At 45.2% G+C, this 21,767-nt stretch overlaps 2 protein-coding genes across 2 annotated transcripts in view; both read left to right on the forward strand.

Moving 5' to 3' along the window:
* Nucleotides 1–2,165: 2,165 nt before the first annotated feature.
* On the forward strand, nucleotides 2,166–17,065 carry SAG (S-antigen visual arrestin; the record flags this gene model as incomplete). Its single annotated transcript, XM_080349925.1, has 14 exons — nucleotides 2,166–2,264; nucleotides 2,824–2,884; nucleotides 2,966–3,010; nucleotides 3,283–3,476; nucleotides 4,661–4,720; nucleotides 5,877–5,944; nucleotides 6,138–6,273; nucleotides 6,617–6,701; nucleotides 7,968–8,040; nucleotides 8,953–9,090; nucleotides 9,302–9,379; nucleotides 10,278–10,301; nucleotides 10,718–10,782; nucleotides 16,712–17,065. The coding sequence occupies 14 exons, from the start codon at nucleotides 2,166–2,168 to the stop codon at nucleotides 16,807–16,809; spliced, it is 1,224 nt and encodes a 407-aa protein (XP_080206051.1). The 3' UTR covers nucleotides 16,810–17,065.
* A 3,091-nt stretch (nucleotides 17,066–20,156) lies between these two features.
* Nucleotides 20,157–21,767, forward strand: part of DGKD (diacylglycerol kinase delta) — a gene marked incomplete at its 5' end in the record, with an annotated part of 56,718 nt that continues 55,107 nt past the window's right edge. The window contains one exon of the mRNA XM_080349421.1: nucleotides 20,157–20,318. Within this exon, the coding sequence (XP_080205547.1) occupies nucleotides 20,157–20,318 (162 nt within the window). The remainder of the gene's footprint in view (nucleotides 20,319–21,767) is intronic.

Here is a 21,767-nt window from a genome sequence, read left to right on the forward strand (position 1 = left end):
TTCGTCCTGTGACAGCTCCTGTGGTGTTTGGAACACAGCAAGGTATTTACTGTTATATGCCGGATTGTTTATTTGGGTCTACAGCGTGATTGAAGTGTCTGTTCAGCAACAAATGCTATTCTGGACTTGAAAAACCTATCTATAGTTCATAAAAATAGAAACGCTTGAATGTATGTAAGGTCTGGCTCTAATCTCTACCTTACATTTTCTTTCAGCTTTCTAAGAGGGAAGTATTTCCTTTCTCTACGGTCTGTTGTCTGCATATAGGCCCTAGAAACTCTTCCTGTTCTTGAAACAGTTTTAAAATGGGAAAGCAAGCAGCAAAATAGAATGGAAGCAAAATGCAAGGATGGTCGTACCCTGCCAGAGCAATGGTCTGGCCAACACAGGGTACTCATTCACACAGGTCCAACAGGAGACGTGTAAGGACAGGGCATGTGTAGCATTGTCCTTTCCTGGGGCTGCTCCTCAGCTTTGGGGTCTTACAGGGTTAAGGTTGCACCTGGGTCATCCTGTCCAACATCTATCAGAAGCCTTTTCCTTGACAACGTGTCTAATCCTGTGAATCAATCAATAATGGTGATTTCTAGAGCCTTCTGCAGCAACACACTGTGCTCTTGGATCTTGTGTTGTATGGAGAAATGCTCCACTTTGTTTTGCATTTGCTGTCTGATCACTTAGTTGGATGGTCCTAGTTTGTGACTTATGACAAAGTGAAAAACGGATCTATCTTTGCTTTTTGTCCTTTTGGTTTTTATTTGTGGGTTGTTTTTTGTTGTTGGTTTTTTTAATTATTATTTTGTGTGTGTGCGTCCCTGAAGATTCTTATTTCATCTTTTTTTTCCTTGGATACAAGATGTTCCCTACTCATGGTTATATTTGTTACCTTTCTGTGCAGGTAGGTGGACTGTTATATTCTTAAGATCCGTTCTGTTTTGAGTTAAATTATACCCTGAAAGTAATGGGTTGCATTTGGTCCTGATTTAGGAAAATGCAGTAGGACAGATGACTTCTCATTTGGGGTTTGGTCTGACTCCTTATACATACCAGCTTTCTAGGTCTTAGACTGAGCATGCCATACTCAAGATGTGTTTAAGGGGTTCTGAAATGCTATAAATGGCATTCTCTGTTCTTGATTTATTTCCTAATAACTTCTCTGCTTATGCCAAGATGTTCTTCCTAAGTGATGACAAGTATAACTCTGCCTGTCAGACTATAGTTGTTTGTTGTTTGAGTGCAATACTTTCCACTTGCTGTCATATAATACACGGTATTTCATCACCTATGCAGTCCACATGGTGAAGAACTCATCAACTTAACACAGAGAGCTTTGGTTTTGGGAATCCAGAATATCTTTGTGTCTGTGGGCAGGCTGTGCACTCCTTACCTGGGCTTCTTCCCATTCTTTCAGGGATACGCTCAACAGCAAATGTCCCGGGACAGGTGACACTGCACTCTTGTGTACTTTTAATGGGGAAAACCAAACAAACCCAAAGGACAACAACCAAAAAAACCCAACCACCAATCAAACAAAACCACACAAAAAAGAAACACAACCAAGTACCAAAACCCACCAACTGCACACACACAAAAAAACAAAACCCAAAGCAATCCAAGCCCTGAAAGTAGCTAAACCCCCTATGTATTTATATTCTTTATGTACTATATTTTATCCCATTATTAATGAGATACCTTCCTTCTTATCCCATGGCAATTTAGAGCCTCTGATGCCAAATCTTGAGGTACCTTTTGAAAACCGAAGTACTTTGTGTTGATCAGATTACCTTTATCTCTACCCTTAGAGATTTCTTCACAAAATTACTCTCTGCAAAGACTGAGCTATGCCTTCCCCTCCAGATTTTTCTATTAATCTACTAATTTTTTAATATGACTTTAAAAGAGTTGTTGGTCATCAGTAATGTTGCAGATGATCTGTTTTTAAGTAGTTTTGTTTTGTTTTGTTTTAATGTGGAACTGCTAGAATTAAAAGAAAGCCTTCTGCGCTATGCCAGAGTATTGATTGAGATAATCTTTGGTAAACTGTACGTGGGAGTTGGAGGGCTTTTCCACTTTTATCTCTTCCACCTATTTTTCTGACATCTCTCCCAGGACCTTTTGGAGCAGAAAAGCTTCATTCATCTCCAGTCACATATTCGTCTTTTGCCATGAGCTGCCCCGAGTCTCAAAAGACAGGGATGAGTGGGAAGAATGCCAGTTCTCCTCCTAAACAAGTTATCTTCAAAAAAAGCACCCGTGACAAAGCTGTAAGTACCATCATAAGGGGTCTGTGTGAGTTTTACTCGTAGTCAGACTGGAGGCTTATTAGAAAGCTCTTTCCTTCATTTCCCTCTGAAGAAGGACCACGAGCTCTATTTCGTGCTAAGTTTGAGGGGATAATGTAAACAGTTTATAGGACAAGCTCCTCATATTTTGTAATACAAAATGAAGGCAACTCCCGTCTCACTCCTTCTGGGTTGTACACCTGCTGCTAAATGTTTAAAACAAAGTTGTTTCACTGTCTCTCCAACCAGATGGCACAAAAAATCTTTAAATCTATAGTTTGTCCCACACACAAGTATTGATGTTGTACTTTTGGGAGTTAATCTACATCAGATCTTCGATTCTGATGTCCTGAAGCATGTGAATAACTCTGAGCCTGGTGGGAATTGCATGCTTGCTAGGAAAAAAAAAAAACAAAACAACCACAAACTTTTAAAATGGAATTGTTTTGTTCCCCACAAGATTTATAGCTCTCTGCTGTAACCCCCCAACACACAACCAGGAATGTTTTGTAGTTCAACCACTGTCATCTTCTCCCTACAGCTCACCATCTATCTGGGAAAGCGGGACTTCATTGATAACGTAGGGAATGTGGAACCTGTAGGTAAGTCCCCAAGGGTATATGCTGCCCTACCTGCTCTCTTAGCCCTGATTATCCTCTGTTAATCTTTATTTTTTGTTTCAGATGGTGTTGTGTTGGTGGATCCTGCAATTATCAAGGGGAAAAAAGGTTTGTGGTTTTATGCAACGTATGTTTCAGAGATTGCTAGTCCTCTTTTGAAGGGAAATGCTGAGATAGAACCTTTTTATTATTTTAAGGGTACAAATATAACTCTCTTCTCCAGCAAGTGGGCTTCTTACTCAATGTAATGTTCTTACATATGGTATGAATACTAACTGGGTTATACAACATTGTTGAAATGGGCTTCCCTGACTCTGTAGTGCAGGAGGATTTTGCATCCCCCTTGCTGCAAGCTTTACCTGTCATCCACTTCTTTCTAGTGTATGTGTCCCTGACCTGTGCTTTCCGGTATGGCCAGGAAGACATTGATGTGATTGGCCTCACCTTCCGACGGGACCTGTTCTTCTCCAGGGTCCAGGTGTACCCGCCTGTTGACAAGCCAGAGACTCTCTCCCACTTGCAGGAATCTCTGCTAAAGAAGCTGGGGAAAAATGCTTATCCCTTTTTCTTTACGGTAAGTATCTCATAAGAGCCTCTGACCCTCTTCTCCTTGTCTGTTATTACTGGTCTGCTGAGATCTGGTGATGGGCTGAAGACAGGGATTAATAGTGAGTTTGTGCTGTATAAATTTCCATTTTTGAGTGGTAGGCAATTTTTTGTTTGTTACCATCCTAAGTGGTAAAGTACAAGAAGATCCTGACTGCACACGAGAAGTGCTTCCCTGGAAAAAGCAAATAAACGTGCAGTGGCTTTCTGCCAGCAACAGCCCCATATATCCTCATCTTCCCCATTCCTGAGGGGCTGGAATACTTTATAGCATTGCCCCAGTGCTCACAGAGGAAGTGCCAAATTCTTTCTCTTAAAAAATTCTATGGATCAAGCAAGCGAATGAAAAGCTCTTTACCAGATGTTGTCAACAAATAACAGCCCATTGCCAAATTCTGATTCTGACAGGATATGCTTCCAGTACTGTCAGTGACACGTCTGCCTCAGCATTCCCTAGGAAGTTCCAGGTTTGAAAAGCATATAGCAACAAATAAATCTTTGGATGATTCTGCTAAATGGGTTGGTACCTTCTGTAATGTTGTTGACCACACAAATACAATCTAGTGATCTTCAAACTGTCGGAGTCTCTAATGGGGTGTTAGTGCTTGGGCTCCATGAACTACTCTGGAGCTTTCCCAGCTGTTGCCTGGAGTTGCTGCCTCTGCCCAGGCGAGGAGTGAACAGACAGCTGGTGCCTGCCTGGTCTTTATGGCCTTAGTTGTGTTTCTGACACAGAGACACTTTGCTCAGGTGTTGAGCCCATGTAACCAGCGAGTAGCACTGCTCAGAGACGCATTGATGGGGAGCCAGATGCTCCAGTTTCTACTCTAAACTCTGCCTCTAGTGCTCTGTTTGGTTTTTAGACCAGCTGATTCATGTGCCTGGACTTGTTACACATTTTCTCTCTTTCTTTCTTTTTCCCTTGGCTATTTTTGGAAGAAGGACTTGTTCATACAAGGCAAGATAAGGCCCTGTGTATTAAGACTCCTGTCTTAGCTAGAGCTTCAAAGAGTTACTGCATTATGCCAAGTGACCTGTTGTCTTCAGGATTGTTTTGTATCTCTTGTGAGCAATACGTTAATGAGAGTATCACAGAGTTGGAAACCTGTGTAATATGGCCTTGGGGTATTTTTTCTCTTCTTCCTCCCACAGTTTCCAGATTACCTGCCTTGTTCAGTCTGTCTGCAGCCTGCACCTCGTGATGTTGATAAGGTGAGACCAATGGGACATTTGCGCTTATCATGACTGAGGAAAGTCAGATGGAAAAAGAAGTCATGCGGATAGATTGAGCTAGCTTGAGAGTAGAATGAGGTGATCCTGGGGACTACTGTGCCATGCCACGAATGTCGGGAACCTGACTGAAGAGCTATGAGTGTGTGTCCTCAGAATAAGAAAGAGAATCTAGTCAAAAGGCAACAAGACTGCTAAATCTGCAATGCTTGTAGTTTTCCTTAATGGTACCACATGATTTGTGGGTTAGCCACACATGAAATGGTTTTCATTGTCAGGCTACATGAGAGAAAATGAGACCAAGTGCCTAAAATCTCACAGATTGCTATAAATAGCATTTGTTAAGACCTGCTTCTGAATTAAAACAAATGCAGGGAATGGCTGGCTCGCACATGTGTTTAAACAAAACAAACACCCTGGAGGAAAAGTCACTAGATAATCAGATGTTTTGGAAAGTTTCTGACACCATTTAAAATATTCCTTTTATACTTCGCTGGGCACTTCTGTAAACAGCTGAGCTAGAGTAACAACCAGGCAAGATGAGATGTGTGTTCTGGCACCCAGTGTCACAAGGACAGGCTGGGTTTTTTTACCAAGGAATGATATTCCAGCAGAATTTCCCATATTACTCTGTAGAGAGTTATCTGGGACTCACACAAATGTCCCATGGTGGTATGAAACTGTTAAAGCAAATGCCATCTTGGCCCAATTGCTCCCAGTCCTTAGACGCTGGGAAGTAAGAAGTTTGGCCCTGAGTCAGGTATTGGCATTACAAAGCCAACTCAGAAATGAAGTTCAGAAGCGCAAGGCAGACTGGAGAGCCTTGCAGGCTTGTCAGCCTGATAACTTGTGGCATCCTGTGACCTCTACAGCACTGCGCTCACAGGAAGACTTTTAGGAGTAGGGATGTCATCTGTCACAGGCTGGGAATTAAGCCTCATATCAGAAGCAGCATGGAGCAGGTGGATGCTGCCACACCACTCACTTGGCAGGGATTTCTATTACAATGGGAGGAGGCCAGAAGAATGTGCAGCTGGCAGGAATCTGCCCGTTTCTGGTGTGCAGAAAGATACTTAAGCATTTGCAGATGTTCTTGGCTTCTGACAGTGATTTCACAGCTGTCTTCTCTCTCTGGCAGAGCTGCGGGGTGGACTTTGAGGTGAAAGCTTTCTCAACAGAGAATGTGGAAGAGAGAATTCACAAGAGGTAACAGAATGTGTGTCTGTCTTCAGCTTTGCCCTTCTTAAAGGGCATGGGTGGTCCGGTAATGCACAGTGGTTGCTTGTTCAGCTTTGCCCCACTTATCAGTGGAATTCTCATGTGTAAGCACATGGGAATGCAGAGCTGCTGCCTCTGCCAAGCACAAAGTACCACCATGTTGTCCTCTGCTGCTTCCCAGGAACTCTGCACGCTTGCTGATTCGTAAGGTGCAATATGCTCCCGAAAAGCCAGGACCCCAACCTTGTGCGGAGACCACCTGGCAGTTCTTCATGTCCAACAAGCCGTTACACCTGAAAGCTTCTCTGAGTAAAGAGGTGAGGAGTTTGCCAAAGGGCTGGGTATGTCACAGGATTGATAGGCCGATATGCATTTTGCTGCCTAAAGCAGCTGATTTGGTTACTGAGATGGGCTCAGCTGAGACTGACTTGACCCAGCACATGAGGACTCTAGTGTAATTTCTGTCGATAACTGCTGCTAGAGGAGGCTGAGACACATTTGAGGCTAAATAAGTCATTGAAGATAGGTCATGAATCATTGTGAATGGTCATCTTGCCTTATCTGGCATCTGTGAGGAGATTTAATCTGGGGGATGGGACTAGAGGAGGTTAGAGCTTGGGACAAACCTGGCTGGATTTCTGAGCATCAAATCCCTTCTAGGTGTACTACCACGGTGAGCCCATTCCAGTCACTATCACCGTCAACAACAGCACAGAGAAAACAGTGAAGAAGATCAAAGTCCAGGGTATGTATTTACTGTTGCTTGGGATTCTTTGAGGGCTAGAGGACTGAACGGTGGGAGGACTGAAAGAGTGCCAGAATTTAATGCTTGCTACAGTTCAAGCAGGCAGCGTGGGACAAGTCAGGAATTTGTCCCTCCACCCTTTGTTGCTGTTTCTTTGCTGTTCAAGTGAAACAGTGCAGCCTTTTTCCTGACTCTCATGGTTACTTATATGGCTTAATTTCAGGCCCCTCTAGGTATGTCCCCTCTAGTAAACAGAAAGGGTCCGGCACCTGCAGTGTGCAAGGCAGGTGCTGTGGGGAAAAATCCCTCTCCTTCAGGAGGCTTGTGGGAAGGGCGCCCCATCAACGTGATGTTCCTGCTAACTGTGAATGTGCCTAGAGTGCGCACAGTATGTTTGGTGTTTCAGAAACATCTGGCGATGTGAGAAACAGCCACTCTGCCAGCAATGGTGTAATTCCTCCTGAGGAAGCTGAGGGCAGGGGCTGAGTTTCAGAGGAGTTTCAGTGTTGTGCCTGTGTTTTATTAGTGGCACTGCACGTTTTCATCCAAATCCCGTTGCACTTGGACCTGCAGAAGACATCTGAGAGACAAAGGATGAGAAAGAGAAGGCAGGGAGGGAATGAGGTTGCTGAGGTTTTACAAAACTGTAGCAGAGAAGGCCAATTCAGTGCTGCTCTTGGATGCACTGGCTAGTGATTCCCAAATATTTTTAGTCTGACACGCCTCTCTCAGGCTTAAAAAGACCTTGTTGGTCCCCAGGTTCTCTCCTCGTCAGTGTTTCAGGCAAAATTACCCTGTTGTTTCTTTGGTGTTTGATTGAAGAGTATAAGCCATTTGTTACCATAGGTTCTTGGCTGCAATTTATATCCAGTCTGCTTGATGGTGATGTCTCCTGAATGCGAATACATTGTCTATAGTTACACAAGAGATACCAGTGACCAGAGATAAAAGCGGACACACTTAGAGAAGAAGAGGGAGATCTTTTTAGTGGAAGGAGCAGGCTTCTGAGGGAAACCAGGTCTTATTGACTTTTTGACGTTGCCAAATCAAGGCTGGATGCCTTCCATGGAAGAGACACTTGGGCCATTTGTGTGCTGTTGGTCTATATCCAGGTCAGGCTGACCTGGTAGTCCCTTCAGGCTCTAGGTGGATGGATTTTCCTGCTGTCCTTGTAATCTCTTCCATTCCTGAGACTCAGGGGGGACTGCTATGTTGTTTCTGATACATACGCACAACTGATTGTTTACTTTCTCCTTTCTTACTCAGTGGAGCAGGTTGCCAATGTAGTTTTGTACTCCAGTGACTACTACACAAAAGTGGTAGCTGTTGAGGAAGCACAGTGAGTAAATCTTCTGCTTACCTCTTCTTGCTCCTTCACATCCTTTCAATTTTCCTCTTCCTCAGTAATGAGAGGTGCTCCTAGCTGTAGTCTGGCAGTTGCCTGCTGTTACAGTCTCTACCCTCTCACCTCGTGTGTGTCCCCCACACTGCCTGTATCCCCGCTTTGCAGCTCATCTCCTATTCACGTAGTCAGCAGGTACCCTGCACCCTTTTTCAGAGAACAGGGGGAGTCTGCAGAAGAAGGGTTTTGTTTGAGCAGTAATTCCCTACTAGAAAAACTTGGCAGGGGCTGTGGAAGGCTCCTGATTGCTTGAAATCTTTAAATAGAGATGCAACCTTTTTCTGAAAGGTGCTCCTGTTGATTGGAAGTCATGGATGCTCTAGCTTGAGATCAATCTTTTTCATGCTGTTTTGTTTGATTCCTTATGGCCTTGGAAGCTCATGAAAGCCTTGAGTCTACCGACAGTGTGGAGAACCACTTGCTGTTTTGCACTGCATTGGCAGTGCAGCATTGACCTCTGCTATGTGAGGAGGACTGGGCACACCCAGACATCTTATATTTTTCTCAAGAGCTTAGGGACATGTTTTCTATTTGAGTACTGGTCTTCTAAACTAGGATTCATTTTGTCCAGATTTAGAGGTCTGCAGCATAGTTTGGACTACTTTAGAAGCTGCTTTAACGTGAAATTAATAATTTTCTGCAAGTGCTTGTCCCCCTGTGCTGATTATAAATGGAATTTTTCTAACTAGTTTAGATACAGACATCTGCATTGTAGACAACTAAATTTGGACAGATAAATTCCTCTGCTTTTGGATGGCTTTGTAATCTATTTTGAAATTGTCTTGGTTGGGTGTGTAATGCAAATCAGAGTGTGTCACCTTCCTTCTCTCACCTGCTGCTTATTTTCAGGGAAAAGGTGCAGCCCAACAGCAGCCTGACCAAGACACTGACACTTTTGCCCTTGCTTGCAAATAACCGGCAGACCCGGGAAATAGCTCTGGATGGAAAGCTAAAGGATGAGGACACCAACTTGGCTTCTAGTACCATGTGAGTGGAGTTTTAAACGGTCTTAGCTAGCAGAGGGTTATAAAGAACGGGGAAGGATGGAGGAGATGTGCATATCAGGAGTTTGTACCTGTAAATGTGCATCCTAATGGGTTGTGTTACTTACCTGTCATACTAATTCAGGGTAAATAGTGATCGCAGATCTGGAGAGTTATTAGCCATCCCTAATGCTGCTGTCTGTTTTCTCTGGTAGTATTAAAGATGGAATAGACAAGACAGTGATGGGGATTCTGGTTTCCTACAAGGTCAAAGTGAAGCTCACTGTTCCAGGGTAAGAATAAGACTTTTTGCTACATCTACATAGAGTTAAGAAAGGGGAGTGTGTGTACTTCATTGATGAGTGGGGAGAGGGCAGGACAGTCCACCTGAAGAGAAAGAACACAGGTTTTGGGGCATCAGGCTCCCTCTGAAGCATAAACTGCCTGGAAATCAGTCTTGACGTATCCAAAGAACTTGTCCTGAGCTAGAGGGGTTGAGTTACCTTCCTCAGATACCATTTGACTTTACAGCTGAAGTATGAACCTCTGTTTTGCATTGCAATTGTTTGTTTCAAAGCCAACCTTATTTTGTGAGAACTGAATTGCAACTTTGTGTGAGCCTTTATGTTGGCATTCTTGTTCTTCCAGAACAGAAGGCAGAGACATCTGCCCACGAGTCAGATCCTGTACGGATTTGCCACTCAGATCCTGTACGGAGCCAACTTTGTGGGAGAAGCTCATGTTACCAACATGAGTTTGTTCCCAGCATACAGTGCAAAAGAGGACAAGGTTAACAACTCTCCATTGGTGATAGTCACTGTTTACATTTGCATTTCACTCATCTGTCCTCCTTTCTAGTATTAAAATGAGCCAGCATTTTACCTAAAGCATGATAAAGGGGCTGCTGCCTTCTACGGTCCCCTAATTGGCCTTTGGCTCTCAGGAAAGCAGCCATGCCCAATACTTGGTCAGGAGTTCAAACACTTAAACTCTTTCTCTATAGGAAGGACATGAAAAATTAAAATTCCCTTTTCTAGAAGTGAGTTTATTTGGATGCTATGCTTTGTGGCAAGTGGGTGATAGATGAGGAAGGCAATTTCAATAGTCCACAAATAGAAAAGCATTTGGTAGATGACTAGAATGGAAAGGCGCTAAATATGCTTATGTTTTTCTCCTTGTTTTCTTCTGTAGCATGCTGGGAGACCTCACTTCCAGGTAAATGTCATCTTCCTTTTCAGACCATGCAGTCAGAGTTGTTAATTTGTCTTTTTATCCTCTTTCCCATTCCTTTTCCTGGCTCTCTAAAAAAAAAAAATGGCTATCCATTATGCTGATAGGAATAAGAAGTCTGTGCATTCAGCTGTGAAAATCAAGCAATTACAAAAATATCTCTGATTTTATGTAAATGCAAGTACATTCAGCACATGATAAGCCTGGTTTATTGAAGTGGATATGCCTGGGATATTTGTGGAGAAAACAGTTTAACTCTTTTTGAGGGGAAAGTTATGGTTAGAAAAGAGGAAAGAAGGGGTGAAGCTGGAGTTTGGGGCTTGGGCTGGCCTGAGGTGGGAGGGGGACTGAAGCAGGCTCAGGCAGAGCTGTGGATCTGATACGTTCTCTCTTCCCCAAAGTGAAGTGGGCACAGAGCTGCCGTTTCGTCTCATGCATCCCAAACCTGAGGAAAAGAACCCAGCAGGTCAGTTACGCCTGGTTTTTACCGTTCTTCATTAGCAGACTGATGTGAAATCTTACCATTGCAAGGCTTACAGTGGTTTGTTCTACAGAGAACTTTTAGAGTCTGCAAGACTGCAGTATGGGGGCTGCTTTGTGTATATACATATATCTGTCTATATATATGTCACAACCTCAAGGCACAAAATAACAGGGAGAAGAAGTGTTGCTAAGATGGGAGAAGGGGGAAATGTGTCATCTTCCCTTTTTGTCTTTCATCTATGGAATTGCAACTCAAAGCACAGGGCTTGAGGAAACACTGCACAGTTAAATCTCATGACTACTGTGCAGAATGTCCTAAATGAAGCTGTCAAGAATTCCCAGCTGCATTCTGATACAGCAGACAATAACCTGTCACAGAAAACACGTGACACGTGAGCACTGTAAAAAGCAAAACAGTTTTAAGCAAAGTTAAGAGATGATAAAACTACTCATGGCTTTGGAGTCCCTGTTATCTTGATCTGGCATTGGCAATGGTGTCTGTGGTATGGGCTTTATGTTCAGTATCTGTGTTCTCTTCCTGCTTCCTCAGGCCCTGGCTGGTTCTGTTCTTTCGTGGTGCACATACAGAAACTGCAAGGTGCTTGTGCTAAATCAGAAGCACCTGGAGCAGCGGAGGAACACAAAACATTTTGCCAGATTTTTGATGCTGGGGTTGGTTTGGATGAGTCATCTTGTCCTGCTGTCTGTGTTTGGACAGAATTGCATGGGCTTCAAACAAAAACTTGTGGCTGCTTCTGCACTGCTTTTCTGTTTCTTTCTTTTTCCTTTGGGCCCAAACTTACCTAAAACTGCTGTATCTAAAACATGACCACCGGAAGAAGATGAAAGAGGCTATGAAAGGGGTTATCCCAAGATAGCTTCTATACTGGAATATATATATTTGATAATTCTATACTGGAAGCATTAGAGAGGGGTGACTTCAGTCCTTATTGTATGAAATCGTTGAAGGAATCAAATATGAGTGATGAGAGACTAGCTATCCTCTCCACACTCAGTTGCTCTGGTTGGGAATCGGTGTTTGCTGATCACAGGTGTGCTGGAGTGGGCAAAGGGAGGTTTCCTCACCCCCCTGTGAGGATTGTGCTGCAGAAGACCCATTTTCCCTGGGAGAAGCTGTGCTGTGGGCTGTGCCACCAGGGCCTCTGGCACAGGGTTGGTGACGGGCTGGGGCTGGTGGTCCCAGGACCACCTGGTGCCCACGGGGATCCTTGCAGGGCAGAGGTGCTGGTGGGGCTGCTCAGGGCTGTGGAATCTGGAGCTTTCGTGGCTACAGAGAAAAGCTCGGAGACTTCGAACAAGGATCATCGATAGACTTAGGCAACTGTAAAGAATTTTGAATTTTTATAATGGTGTGAATCCTTTTACGTGACATCTTTTGGTGTTAACAGTGCTGCAACCCGCCATTTTTGTAACTTACATTTCAGGCAGATAATCCTGGCAGAAGCATTTGTAATATGAGGAAAAATGGAAGCTGGTCAGTTCTCCCTTCTAAGACCAATTCAAAGCACAGCTGATATACTCCTTTATATATTGTGCTCAGGAGGATGTGGGCAGAAGACTTTACAAGGGAAATGGAGAACTGCAATATTTCTCAGATCGCTTCCCCCAACACATCCTCTTACCAAAGGCACAGCCCACGTATTGTTTGTTACATCAAAGTCTTCTCGGAGCTTGCTGTCAGAGGACAGCTGTGCTTTGTGTCTTTCGTACAGATGGAAATCGTGAGTTTCTTACAAAGTTTAAAAAATACAGGTGGTTTCAGGAGCTTGTCCCATGGGAAAGCTCCACAAATGGTTAATCTGAGAAATAAATGCTTTCCCTTAAAAAAAGTTACTGTAACACGACATAAAATTCCTCTGAAGCCTGCATAGCTGACTTGAAAACTGAGTTGGAATGTGGTGCCTGAGCTCATTACAGAGACTAAAAGAGCCTTCCATACGAAGCTGGTGAACTAAATCTCTTTCCAGCTTTATTGGCTGGTAGTTTTCCATGCCCTGTGCCTAATCACTCTTCCCAGTTGTGAGTTCATGCTTTTAGAATCTTTATTCTACCACCTTAGTTCATAAACTCTGAGAAATAAGATGTGTTTCATTAGTGAAATAACATCTAATTTGGAATCAAATGGATCAAGACTTAATTGCAGAGATGGAGCTTCAACAAACAGTGTTTAGGCTCTCAAGGGCCCTGCAAGATGGAATTTTTCTTTGTTGGCTTGTTCGGCAGCCTCTGCAGTGGGTGTAGGCAGGGGTGCATGCACAGGGAATTTTGAGATCACTCCTTATCTTCTTTTTCCGTTCCCTTTTGTTTTTACTGATGAGTCAGTAGTAACCAGTTTGCCTGTTGCACCTCCCTGCTCACTTGACTGTCATTTCATCTCAAGACACAGCTGGGAGAAAGGAAAGAAGTCAAAGCAGCTGTCTTACAGAGTCAAAGCTAAACTGGGACTAAAAACCACCACATGTGATGATTTATTCCTCGCGGTAATATCCTTTTCCCTTCTCTAGCCAAGGTGATTTATGGCAAAAGTAAATAAAATGTGTAGCATCAGTATATTAATCATGCAAGGCTGATTTGAGTGTGGAGAACCTCAGAAAGACAAGCTTCCAAAGAACATGGTTTAATTTTGGGGGGGCAAAATGGGGCAAAGGAGGGCGACTGCTGTGTGCTTTATCTCGCAGCAGATCGCTTTGCCCTTTTTATTTGTCTGTGAGCGAGCTCTGAAGCACTCGGCATTCAGCAGAAAGCAGATCTGTCAGAGCACACGGCTAGTGCAGATAGCTTGATCTTTCTTTTCTGTGCCTGGAGGAGACAGAAAAGGAACAGCTTGCTACCTTTCCTTTCCCATGGTGATTTACAGCTTCCTTGCCTTGGACTTGTTGTAGGCCAGCATTTGCATGTTCCACGTCTGCTGGTTTTGCAACTGCTTTTTGGCCCCATGTGGTTCACAGGTGGTTATTTTTAGGCGAAGCAGCTCCTGTCGCATTGGCAGTCTCTTTTCCGCCTGTTGACAAAAATGGATAGAGATCTGTTTCTTTTAAAGATAGACTCAAACTGGGCTGTGTCTCTTCATGCTTCCAGGACCTTTCCCAGTCAGCAGTTAGACCAGAAGCTCCTGCTGGGTTTTTCTCAAGGCTGTGGTGTCAGCGCAAGTTCTTTGGTCTGGGGTTTTCCTGCCCTTCTCCTGATGTTTTACATTTTGTGGGCTTATATCTTGGAGACTGGCCTTGGTTTTGGCTGTTGTTCAACAAATGGTCCCTTGTTAAACCTGCATGAAAGGGCTGCTTTCAAGCAACCCATAAATGCTTTGTCCTTTTAATAGTAAACCTATACCTGCCCTGTATAGCTATTGTAACTTTCAGAAATTAGTGAATTTTAAAGCACTTGAATGTCTTGAAAATAACACAGCCTACTCCTTTTTTTTTTTTCTTTTTTTCTTCCCTGTAAGAGAGGTTAAAAGCAAGCTTATAATGAAAATTACCATATGCCACAACTTTAATTATATGGAATTATTTCTGTGGGTGCATAATAAAAGCTTACAGAAAACTCTCTGCAGAAAGTATGATGACATTCTGAGGCCTCGTTGATCCTTAAACGCAGCCCCCTCCCAACAATTGCAGGCATGCCACTTAAAAAAAAAGGAAAAGTCTACCCATTTTCAGGTTCCTGAGAAATTTTCAATGTTACAATGTTAAATAAACCACAGGACAGCAAGAGAACTAGGTGCAGTGACCCTAAGTCATGCTAGGGTGGAAATGTAGCCGTGTAGTATAGCAGGTACACTTTGTATGTAATCTTGCACCTGAGGTATATGATAAGTGTTAGTGCCACACTACCGATGTACTGATTCAGTAATCATTTATCTGACAGTAAAGTATGTGCTTAACTGAAACAATATCTGTTTTCCCCCTCAATCCACTTTGTAAAATTGGCTTCAAGCTGCATTGGTGGGTGTCTCAGCATCACCCACATCGTTGATGTTGCTGTTCCCATAGTAATGAGTGTACTTAAAACAGGGGAAAGAGAACAGGCTGTTTAAAAAATATTAATTGGAGGAAAAATGAAATGAGAACAATGCTTTATGTGTTGGAAATTCTTAAAGTTCTAAATTTTTCATTTTAAATCCATTTCAATCAAGCATGCATGCCCTGAGACTTTCCAGACTTCACCTTGGCTCCTGTGAGTAGAGGAAACCATCCTTTCCGAGTCTGGATAGACACTATCATCAATGTCTTTACATAATCCATCCTTTGAGGCCTTCTGGCTAGATTGGCCCTGTTTGGCACACTTTTAACGCTGACTTTTCCAGCAGTGCTAGTTACCACTTGTTGCCCTTGATTTCAGTGCATGTTGTGGGTGGGAATCCTCCAGGCAGCAAGTTACCCAGTCACTGGAGCATCCCAGATCCCTGATGACTCTGTAGAACGATGGCCTAGGTGTGCTTTGCCTTCCAAGTTAAACTCACGAGAAGTAAGCCAGTGAAGCAGCTGTTACTCGCTAAACCGTGAGAACCAAAAAACAACAAAAAAATATCCCTTCACCCATTTCATCACTGCAATACAGTCTGTTCTGCTGATTTTAAGCTGTGCTGAAACAGCTTCCAAGGAGTCCTGCTAGCAAGCAGGTTCATTACGCTGTGGTTAGCAGAGATCCCATTAAAGAAATGAAAGTGCCAAAGGTCTCAGGATTATATTTAGGGAAATATGAAACCAGGAGTATTGCTTCAAGTGTATAACCTATCTAATGAGAGACCACCTAGGCCTTTCTGTATTCTGGCCTCTGATTTTAATACCTTCATGTGACTTGAACAAGAACATTGTCTTCTCATCAGCTCACTACTTAAATTACAGTGACAGACCAATCAAGACCAACATTGTGTCACACAAGTGCTGTCATCTCTGAGTAGAAGTGTGTGCACAGATGTGTCTCACAGCTGTGACCACTAGCAAGCACAAATGCAAAAATCTGTCTTTGTTTCTCAGCCCTTCTGATATCTTGGGCAATGTTGCTAGAATGCTTTTCCATTCAGGAGATGAAGTTTTGCTTCGTCAGGTTCTTGTACGCACATTTTGAGACTTTCTGGAATTATCTTTGTATTGCTGCAAGTCCTACTGCTTGTCACTGTTTTGTCTTGTCAGTTTATAAATTTTTGCTGGTTGTAGCATCCACTGTTCTAACTACTTAGTGTGTCCTTTTTCCTCCTTTACTGCATGCTGATGACTGCAGGGAAGGATGGGTAAGTTTCTTTTAATGATATTTCACGCTCTAACTGCTGCGCATTGACTCTTTGAAAATGCATCAAAATTGTCTGAAAATCCACGGGGTCCACAGAGTATGAGCTTATGTCCAAAGTGAGCAAGTTACTGTGGCTTGATGAATTCTTGCTATCAGTTGAACAGTGATGACTGACCATGTGAAACCGGTTTAAGTTTTTACCTCACATTTGGAGGGAGATACGTGTTTGTAGTCAGCTGGTGCTCCGTAGCTCTAAGTTTCAGGAACTCAGTATATTTGTCCATGTGCCCCTGTTTTAGTACAGAAGGAATAAGGATGAAAGGTTTCACATTTTATTTCTAGACAAAGACCCTTTCAGGCTGCAGACTGTGCGGCTAGCTAATAGATATTTAGCTGGAATGGACATGATTCTTTACAGATGAAAACCTTCTTGGTTTGTGTCCTGACTTGCTCAATCAACTGCTTTTCATACCAGCTAGAACATCACGGATGAAGATGGTGCCTGTGGCAATGTGATCCAAATCTCTTTGAAGACAAAGGAAACGTTACCAGAATCTGCTCCGGGCTTCTCTTTTTCTGCCTGTGTGTTGCTTTTAGTCTGCTAGTGTTAAAAAAATTTCTAACATCATTTTGAAAAACCTGTGTTTCTTCCATTTCAGTGAAGCAGAGCTGGTATTTGAGGAGTTTGCTCGTCAACAGCTCAAAGATATGCTTGATGATGAAGACAAGAATATGTCCTCAACTGACGAGTGACTAAAAGAACAAGCTGCCAGAGAAGCTATGTAGGCTGGCATCAATTAGAAATTTAGGACCTACTTTTCTAGTAAACTGCATGTTCTCAGTGCATGCATAGTCTTCCAGGGATCAACCCTGAGGTCAGTGGACATAAAATCATGAATCTATTGCTTATTAAAAATTTTCAGCTCTAGAATGTAGGAAACTCAAAACCTGATGCTCTACTCAAGCTCCCAGAGGAGGACAGGAAGGCTGCCATGCCATGACTTCTGGTTTTAAGGCTGTCTAATAAAAAGGTTGGTTGTTTTCACCGCTGAAATTGTTTTTACTCGCTGTCAGAGTCTCTGACTTCAAAATGCTGCTGAACCAAGCCCTGGTCTGAAAGGCTGCCTTGCAGCCTTTGGTGATTCACTGAAGTTTCTCAGTGGACTGTACAAAACTGATTTTATTTCCTTTTTGTTGCTTTTTTGTTTATGCTTTACCAAACTGGTCTAGTGAATATTCTCAGTGTTTGCACTGAGTGGCTTACGTCTGCTTTCTGTACAAATGTCTTGCAAGTCATCTTCAAGAGCAGCTGTAGTGCTGAGATACAATGTTAGTTTTCTACCAATGTGCTTAACAACCATGTTATTAAAGATGAGAGAAATGTGCATGGATTCCTTAACAAACCTCCTCCCTGTATACAACCCCAATCAGAGAACTGCTAGTCCAGACTGATCCTGTATTTAATCTAGTTTCCTGTATGCAACAGGGCTTCAGAAAAGGGTGCAGTAAAATTAAAGAGGAAATTAAGGGACACCCTGCCCTGAGGAGCCTTTTTCAACATCCATCTGCCAGAGGTCCGTTTATGCTCCAAGAAATGCGATTGTATTCAGCAAACTTTGTTCCCTCTTGTTGATCTGGATATTCTCATTATCCATGTAAATGTCTAATCTCTTCCTGAATCTCACTTAGATTTTTGGCTGAAGTTAGTTGCATCAGCTAATTACATTTTGCATGTAAAACAACTGTGTTTTCTTTCTTTTTTTTTCCCCTAAATCCGCTTTTTAGAGTCTCTGTTTTAAATTCTCCTGGAAAGTCTGAAGCAGGGCTTACATCTATTAATAAAACGTACATTTCCCACCCTATGGACTGGAAAATGGAATTAAGAGCTTCCCACTCATGTTAGTTAACAATGGTGTCCTTCTAACAGAGAAGAAAGTGAGGGAGACATTTTTGAGGTGTCCATTTGGTCCTGGTGCCAGCCTGCTGCGAGCGTGTTGTTCTTCCATCCTGCTTCAGTCTGCAGAGACTTTGCAAGCTAAGCCTGCCCACTCCCTGCCTCAGGCCACCTTTCATACCTATAGCAAGCCAAAGCAGCCTGATTTGGAGAAAAGCATGTGCTGTGCTCTGCTATTTCTGCACAATCGTTCTATATACAGGCCTCGTTTTTTGAGCAGAGCTTTGTTTGTTTTTTTTTTTTTCCTTATTTGCACCATCATGGTTGCAAGCCCTGCTCTTACACATGGTCCAAAGGCTTTAACCAAACAGCTTTATATCTGGCCACTAACACTTACAAATAGCTTGGGTTAAAAGTAAATGCTTCTCCTGCTTTGCTTCTGTAAACTGGTCTTGGTTAAGATGCTGAAAGCAGTGAATTAACACTACAGCTTGATGTCGCAATTCCATCGGTGCTCTCACCTGCCAGTTGGTGTGTTTGGCTCCATCAGTCACAGCTATTTCAGATGAGATTGCAAGATCTTTGCTCTTTCTGTGCAACTGGGGCTTTGCTGTAAAGAAACCCTGTGGCCATTTCGAGGTGTTTGTGGTCAGTGTAATTTGTGTGTGATTTCAGCTGTGGGTCTAGGGGAGGGTTGGGCATTTGCACCTGGATTTCTGGGAAGGTTTTTCGAAGGATTGCCCTGGTATTTTTATTACTAACTTTTTGGTGGCTTGAGAACACACTGATACAGTGAGATTTAGCAAATTGCTGGTCCCAGAGAACTGGTATTCAGGAAATCATTTAAAGATGCTGAGGGGGAGAGGGGACAGTGTGTGACAGCCTTCCAGATTTGCTTCTAAGTGTGGCTGCCTCTGCACAGGGGTTTCCTTCAGTGTTCCTGGCTACTGCACCTGTAAATATGGGACTAGCAAGTGTAGAGGCCTGATTACTTTTTAATTTACTTTTTTATTTTCCTCTTGTATATCAACCTGGTGAGATGCCTCCATCACTGCCCCACTTTCCTCTCAAATTCATCTGCGGTGATGACTTCTGTAAGCAAACTGTATAACAAAATGACAGTGCGCTCTGCTGAGCAAAGGTTATTAAATCTGTTATTTTGCCAGGGCTCAGGAGAGCACTTCCAGGCTTTGACCGCTTGTTTAGCCCATGCTGGATGTTTGCTCATTTGATGGTTCCTTCAGCTCCTCATCTTGCGGGCCAGGCTGGAATTTTATTCTTCTGCCCTTCAGTCAGCAGATGCTGAGCTCTGTCAGCAGAAAAGAGGTGTCTAGCTGGAGCTGTTTGCCTTTTATATATATAATTTTTTTTTCCTGGTTCTGATGTTATGTTGATCTTCCACCAAGTCAGACCTGTACCCTGCTACTCCTATTTATGGGTGGGGGAGAGCGATCCCATTTCCTGACCGAGTGCCTTTGATGTGGTGGGGCTCCGTTTACAGAAAGGCCGCCGGCTCTGGGAGAGGGATGTGCTCTGGTAGCGATAGGATCTCCCAAAGTGCTGCTTTTGAACACAGCATTTATCAAATATGCGGCCTCTGTGCTTTAGCTGTGTGCTGGTGGGGCTGGTTTGGTGACAAGCGCTTTCCCCTTGTACATCTGCATTGAAGCCCAGCTGAAACACTCTGCACTGTCCCATGGCTGGAGATAATGGGGTGTTAGAGGAAACAAGCACTTCAGGGCTGAGCTTCCTCCTGCTAACGGAGCCCAGGAGCAGTGGATGGTGTGGGCGCAGGAGCGTCTCTGTGCTGGAACGTGCAGCAGGAGGCGGCTGCAGTGCTGGGGAGCAGCAAGCCCTGGTGTGATGTGCCACATGGAGCAGGTGCAAAATACCTTCTTGTGCAGGAGGTTTTTATTCAATTTAGTGCAACTATGGGAGTGCTGGAAGCAGCCACAAGAATCGGGACCGAGATCCAGGCTTTTGCGCTCGGCTCACCGGCAGGTTCTCTGTCTCCAAGCAGGCGGGGGGCGCTCGGTGCGGGTTCGGCGGGGCCGGGCGGTGCCTCAGCGCTTCCCGCCTCGCCGCTTCACCTCCCACCTGCGCGCGGCCGCCAGCAGGGGGCGCCGCACGGCGGGGCGCGCGGCTGCAGAGCGCGGCGCGCGGCGGGAGGGGGCGCCGGCCGCGCCGCGCGCCGCCCCGCACCGTGCAGCATGGCGGCGGCGGGCGCCGCGCAGCCCCAGGCCGGGGCGGTCGCCGCCGCCGCCGCCAGCGCCGCGGCAGAGGAATCGTCGGACAGCGAGCCGGAGCAGGAGCCGGGCTCCCCGCAGAAACTCATCCGCAAAGTCTCTACGTCCGGGCAAATCCGGCAGAAGGTGCGTGCGGCGGGCGGGGGCCGCGGGCAGGGCCTCGGGCTCCGGCAGCGCTGCGGCCGGTTGTGCCTCCGCGTCTCCCTCAGCGCCGCCGCCGCCTCCCCCTCCCGCCCGGCACGGCCTGCGCTGCCGCCGCGGAGAGCGCCTGCCGTTTGCCCCAACTCGACCCTCTAGGAGTTCCCAAAGACCCCCCCCTAACCTTCCTCGGGGGCCTCCAGGGCCCCCCCGAGTCCCCCTCCGGGAGAAGCCGGCCATTCCCCCTCACACCCCGCTCCTCAGGGACTTGCTGGGCACGCGCCCCCCAACCGCCTCAGGGACCCGCTCGCGCCCCCTCACACACTCCGCTCCTCGGGGACTTGCCGGCGACCCCCCAAACCGCCCCTGGGGGACTTGCCGGTGATCCCCCCCGCAAAACCGCCCCTCCGGGACCTGCCGGGGCTTCCCCCCAACTCGCCCCTCACGGACTTGCCGGCGACCTCCCCAAACGGCCCCTCAGAACTCGGCCATTTCCGCGCTCCCCCAGCCGCCCCTCAGGGACGTGCCGGCGACCCTCGAAGCGCCCCTCAGACCTGCTGACAACACCCCGCAACCGGGGACTTGGAAACACCTAAAAGCTCTTCAGGGAGCCCCATAACAGACTTGTTCTCCCGGTGCCTGTCAATAGCTGCCCCCTAAATGCCCTTCAGGGTCTGCCAGTGACCCCCTAGCTGTTCCAAGGGGCTCCTGGAATTGCCCCCAACCATCTAGCAGGTCCCATCGCCGAACTACCTCTCTGAAGCCACGTAGGAACCTCCCCAGTGTCCTCGTTCAGACCTGCCAGGGAGCCCCTCTACCCTAATGGTGATCAATGTGACTAACAGGACCCTGTCTTAACTCTTTCTTTCCTTACTCTCTCCCCCTATAATATTTTATTGGAGTCGTGGAAGTAAGATTTGCGCTCCTGCCCCCCCATCACCGCTCCCAGTTACCTGATATTTACATTTTAAGGGTATCCTGTTCTTCCCTCAGCCTGAAACTGCATCTCCCTTTTTCTCCCCCGTATCAGAGTTGCCGGGGGCTCCCTCCTCACCTCCCTGTGCTTTCACTGAGGGTCCCTGCACAGCCATATCCCCCGGACATATTGTGCCGCCCCCTCATCACTTTCCTAAACTACCTTCCCGTGGCCCTGTTGGACTTGGCAAAAGTAATTGTCCCCTATTCAGAGTATGTGTGCTCTGAAAGGCGCAGCCCCTGCTTTTACCCTACAGTCCGTGTATGTGTCCATCACCATCTTCCCATCCTTTTCATGGTTGCATCCCAGTTTTCCCCATCTTGTACTGTGCTTTTTTTCTTTCTGTAGCCATGCAGTGATGTTTAGCCTCCTGTCTGGTCAAACAGTGATCTTATGGTTGGTTAGTCTTTATTCCCAGCTTTTTCTGCCCTGCTTCGTCTCCCTGGTCAGGTAACAATCCT

The sequence above is a fragment of the Nesoenas mayeri genome (genome assembly GCF_963082525.1).
Source record: "Nesoenas mayeri genome assembly, chromosome: 9".
NCBI lineage: Eukaryota > Metazoa > Chordata > Aves > Columbiformes > Columbidae > Nesoenas > Nesoenas mayeri.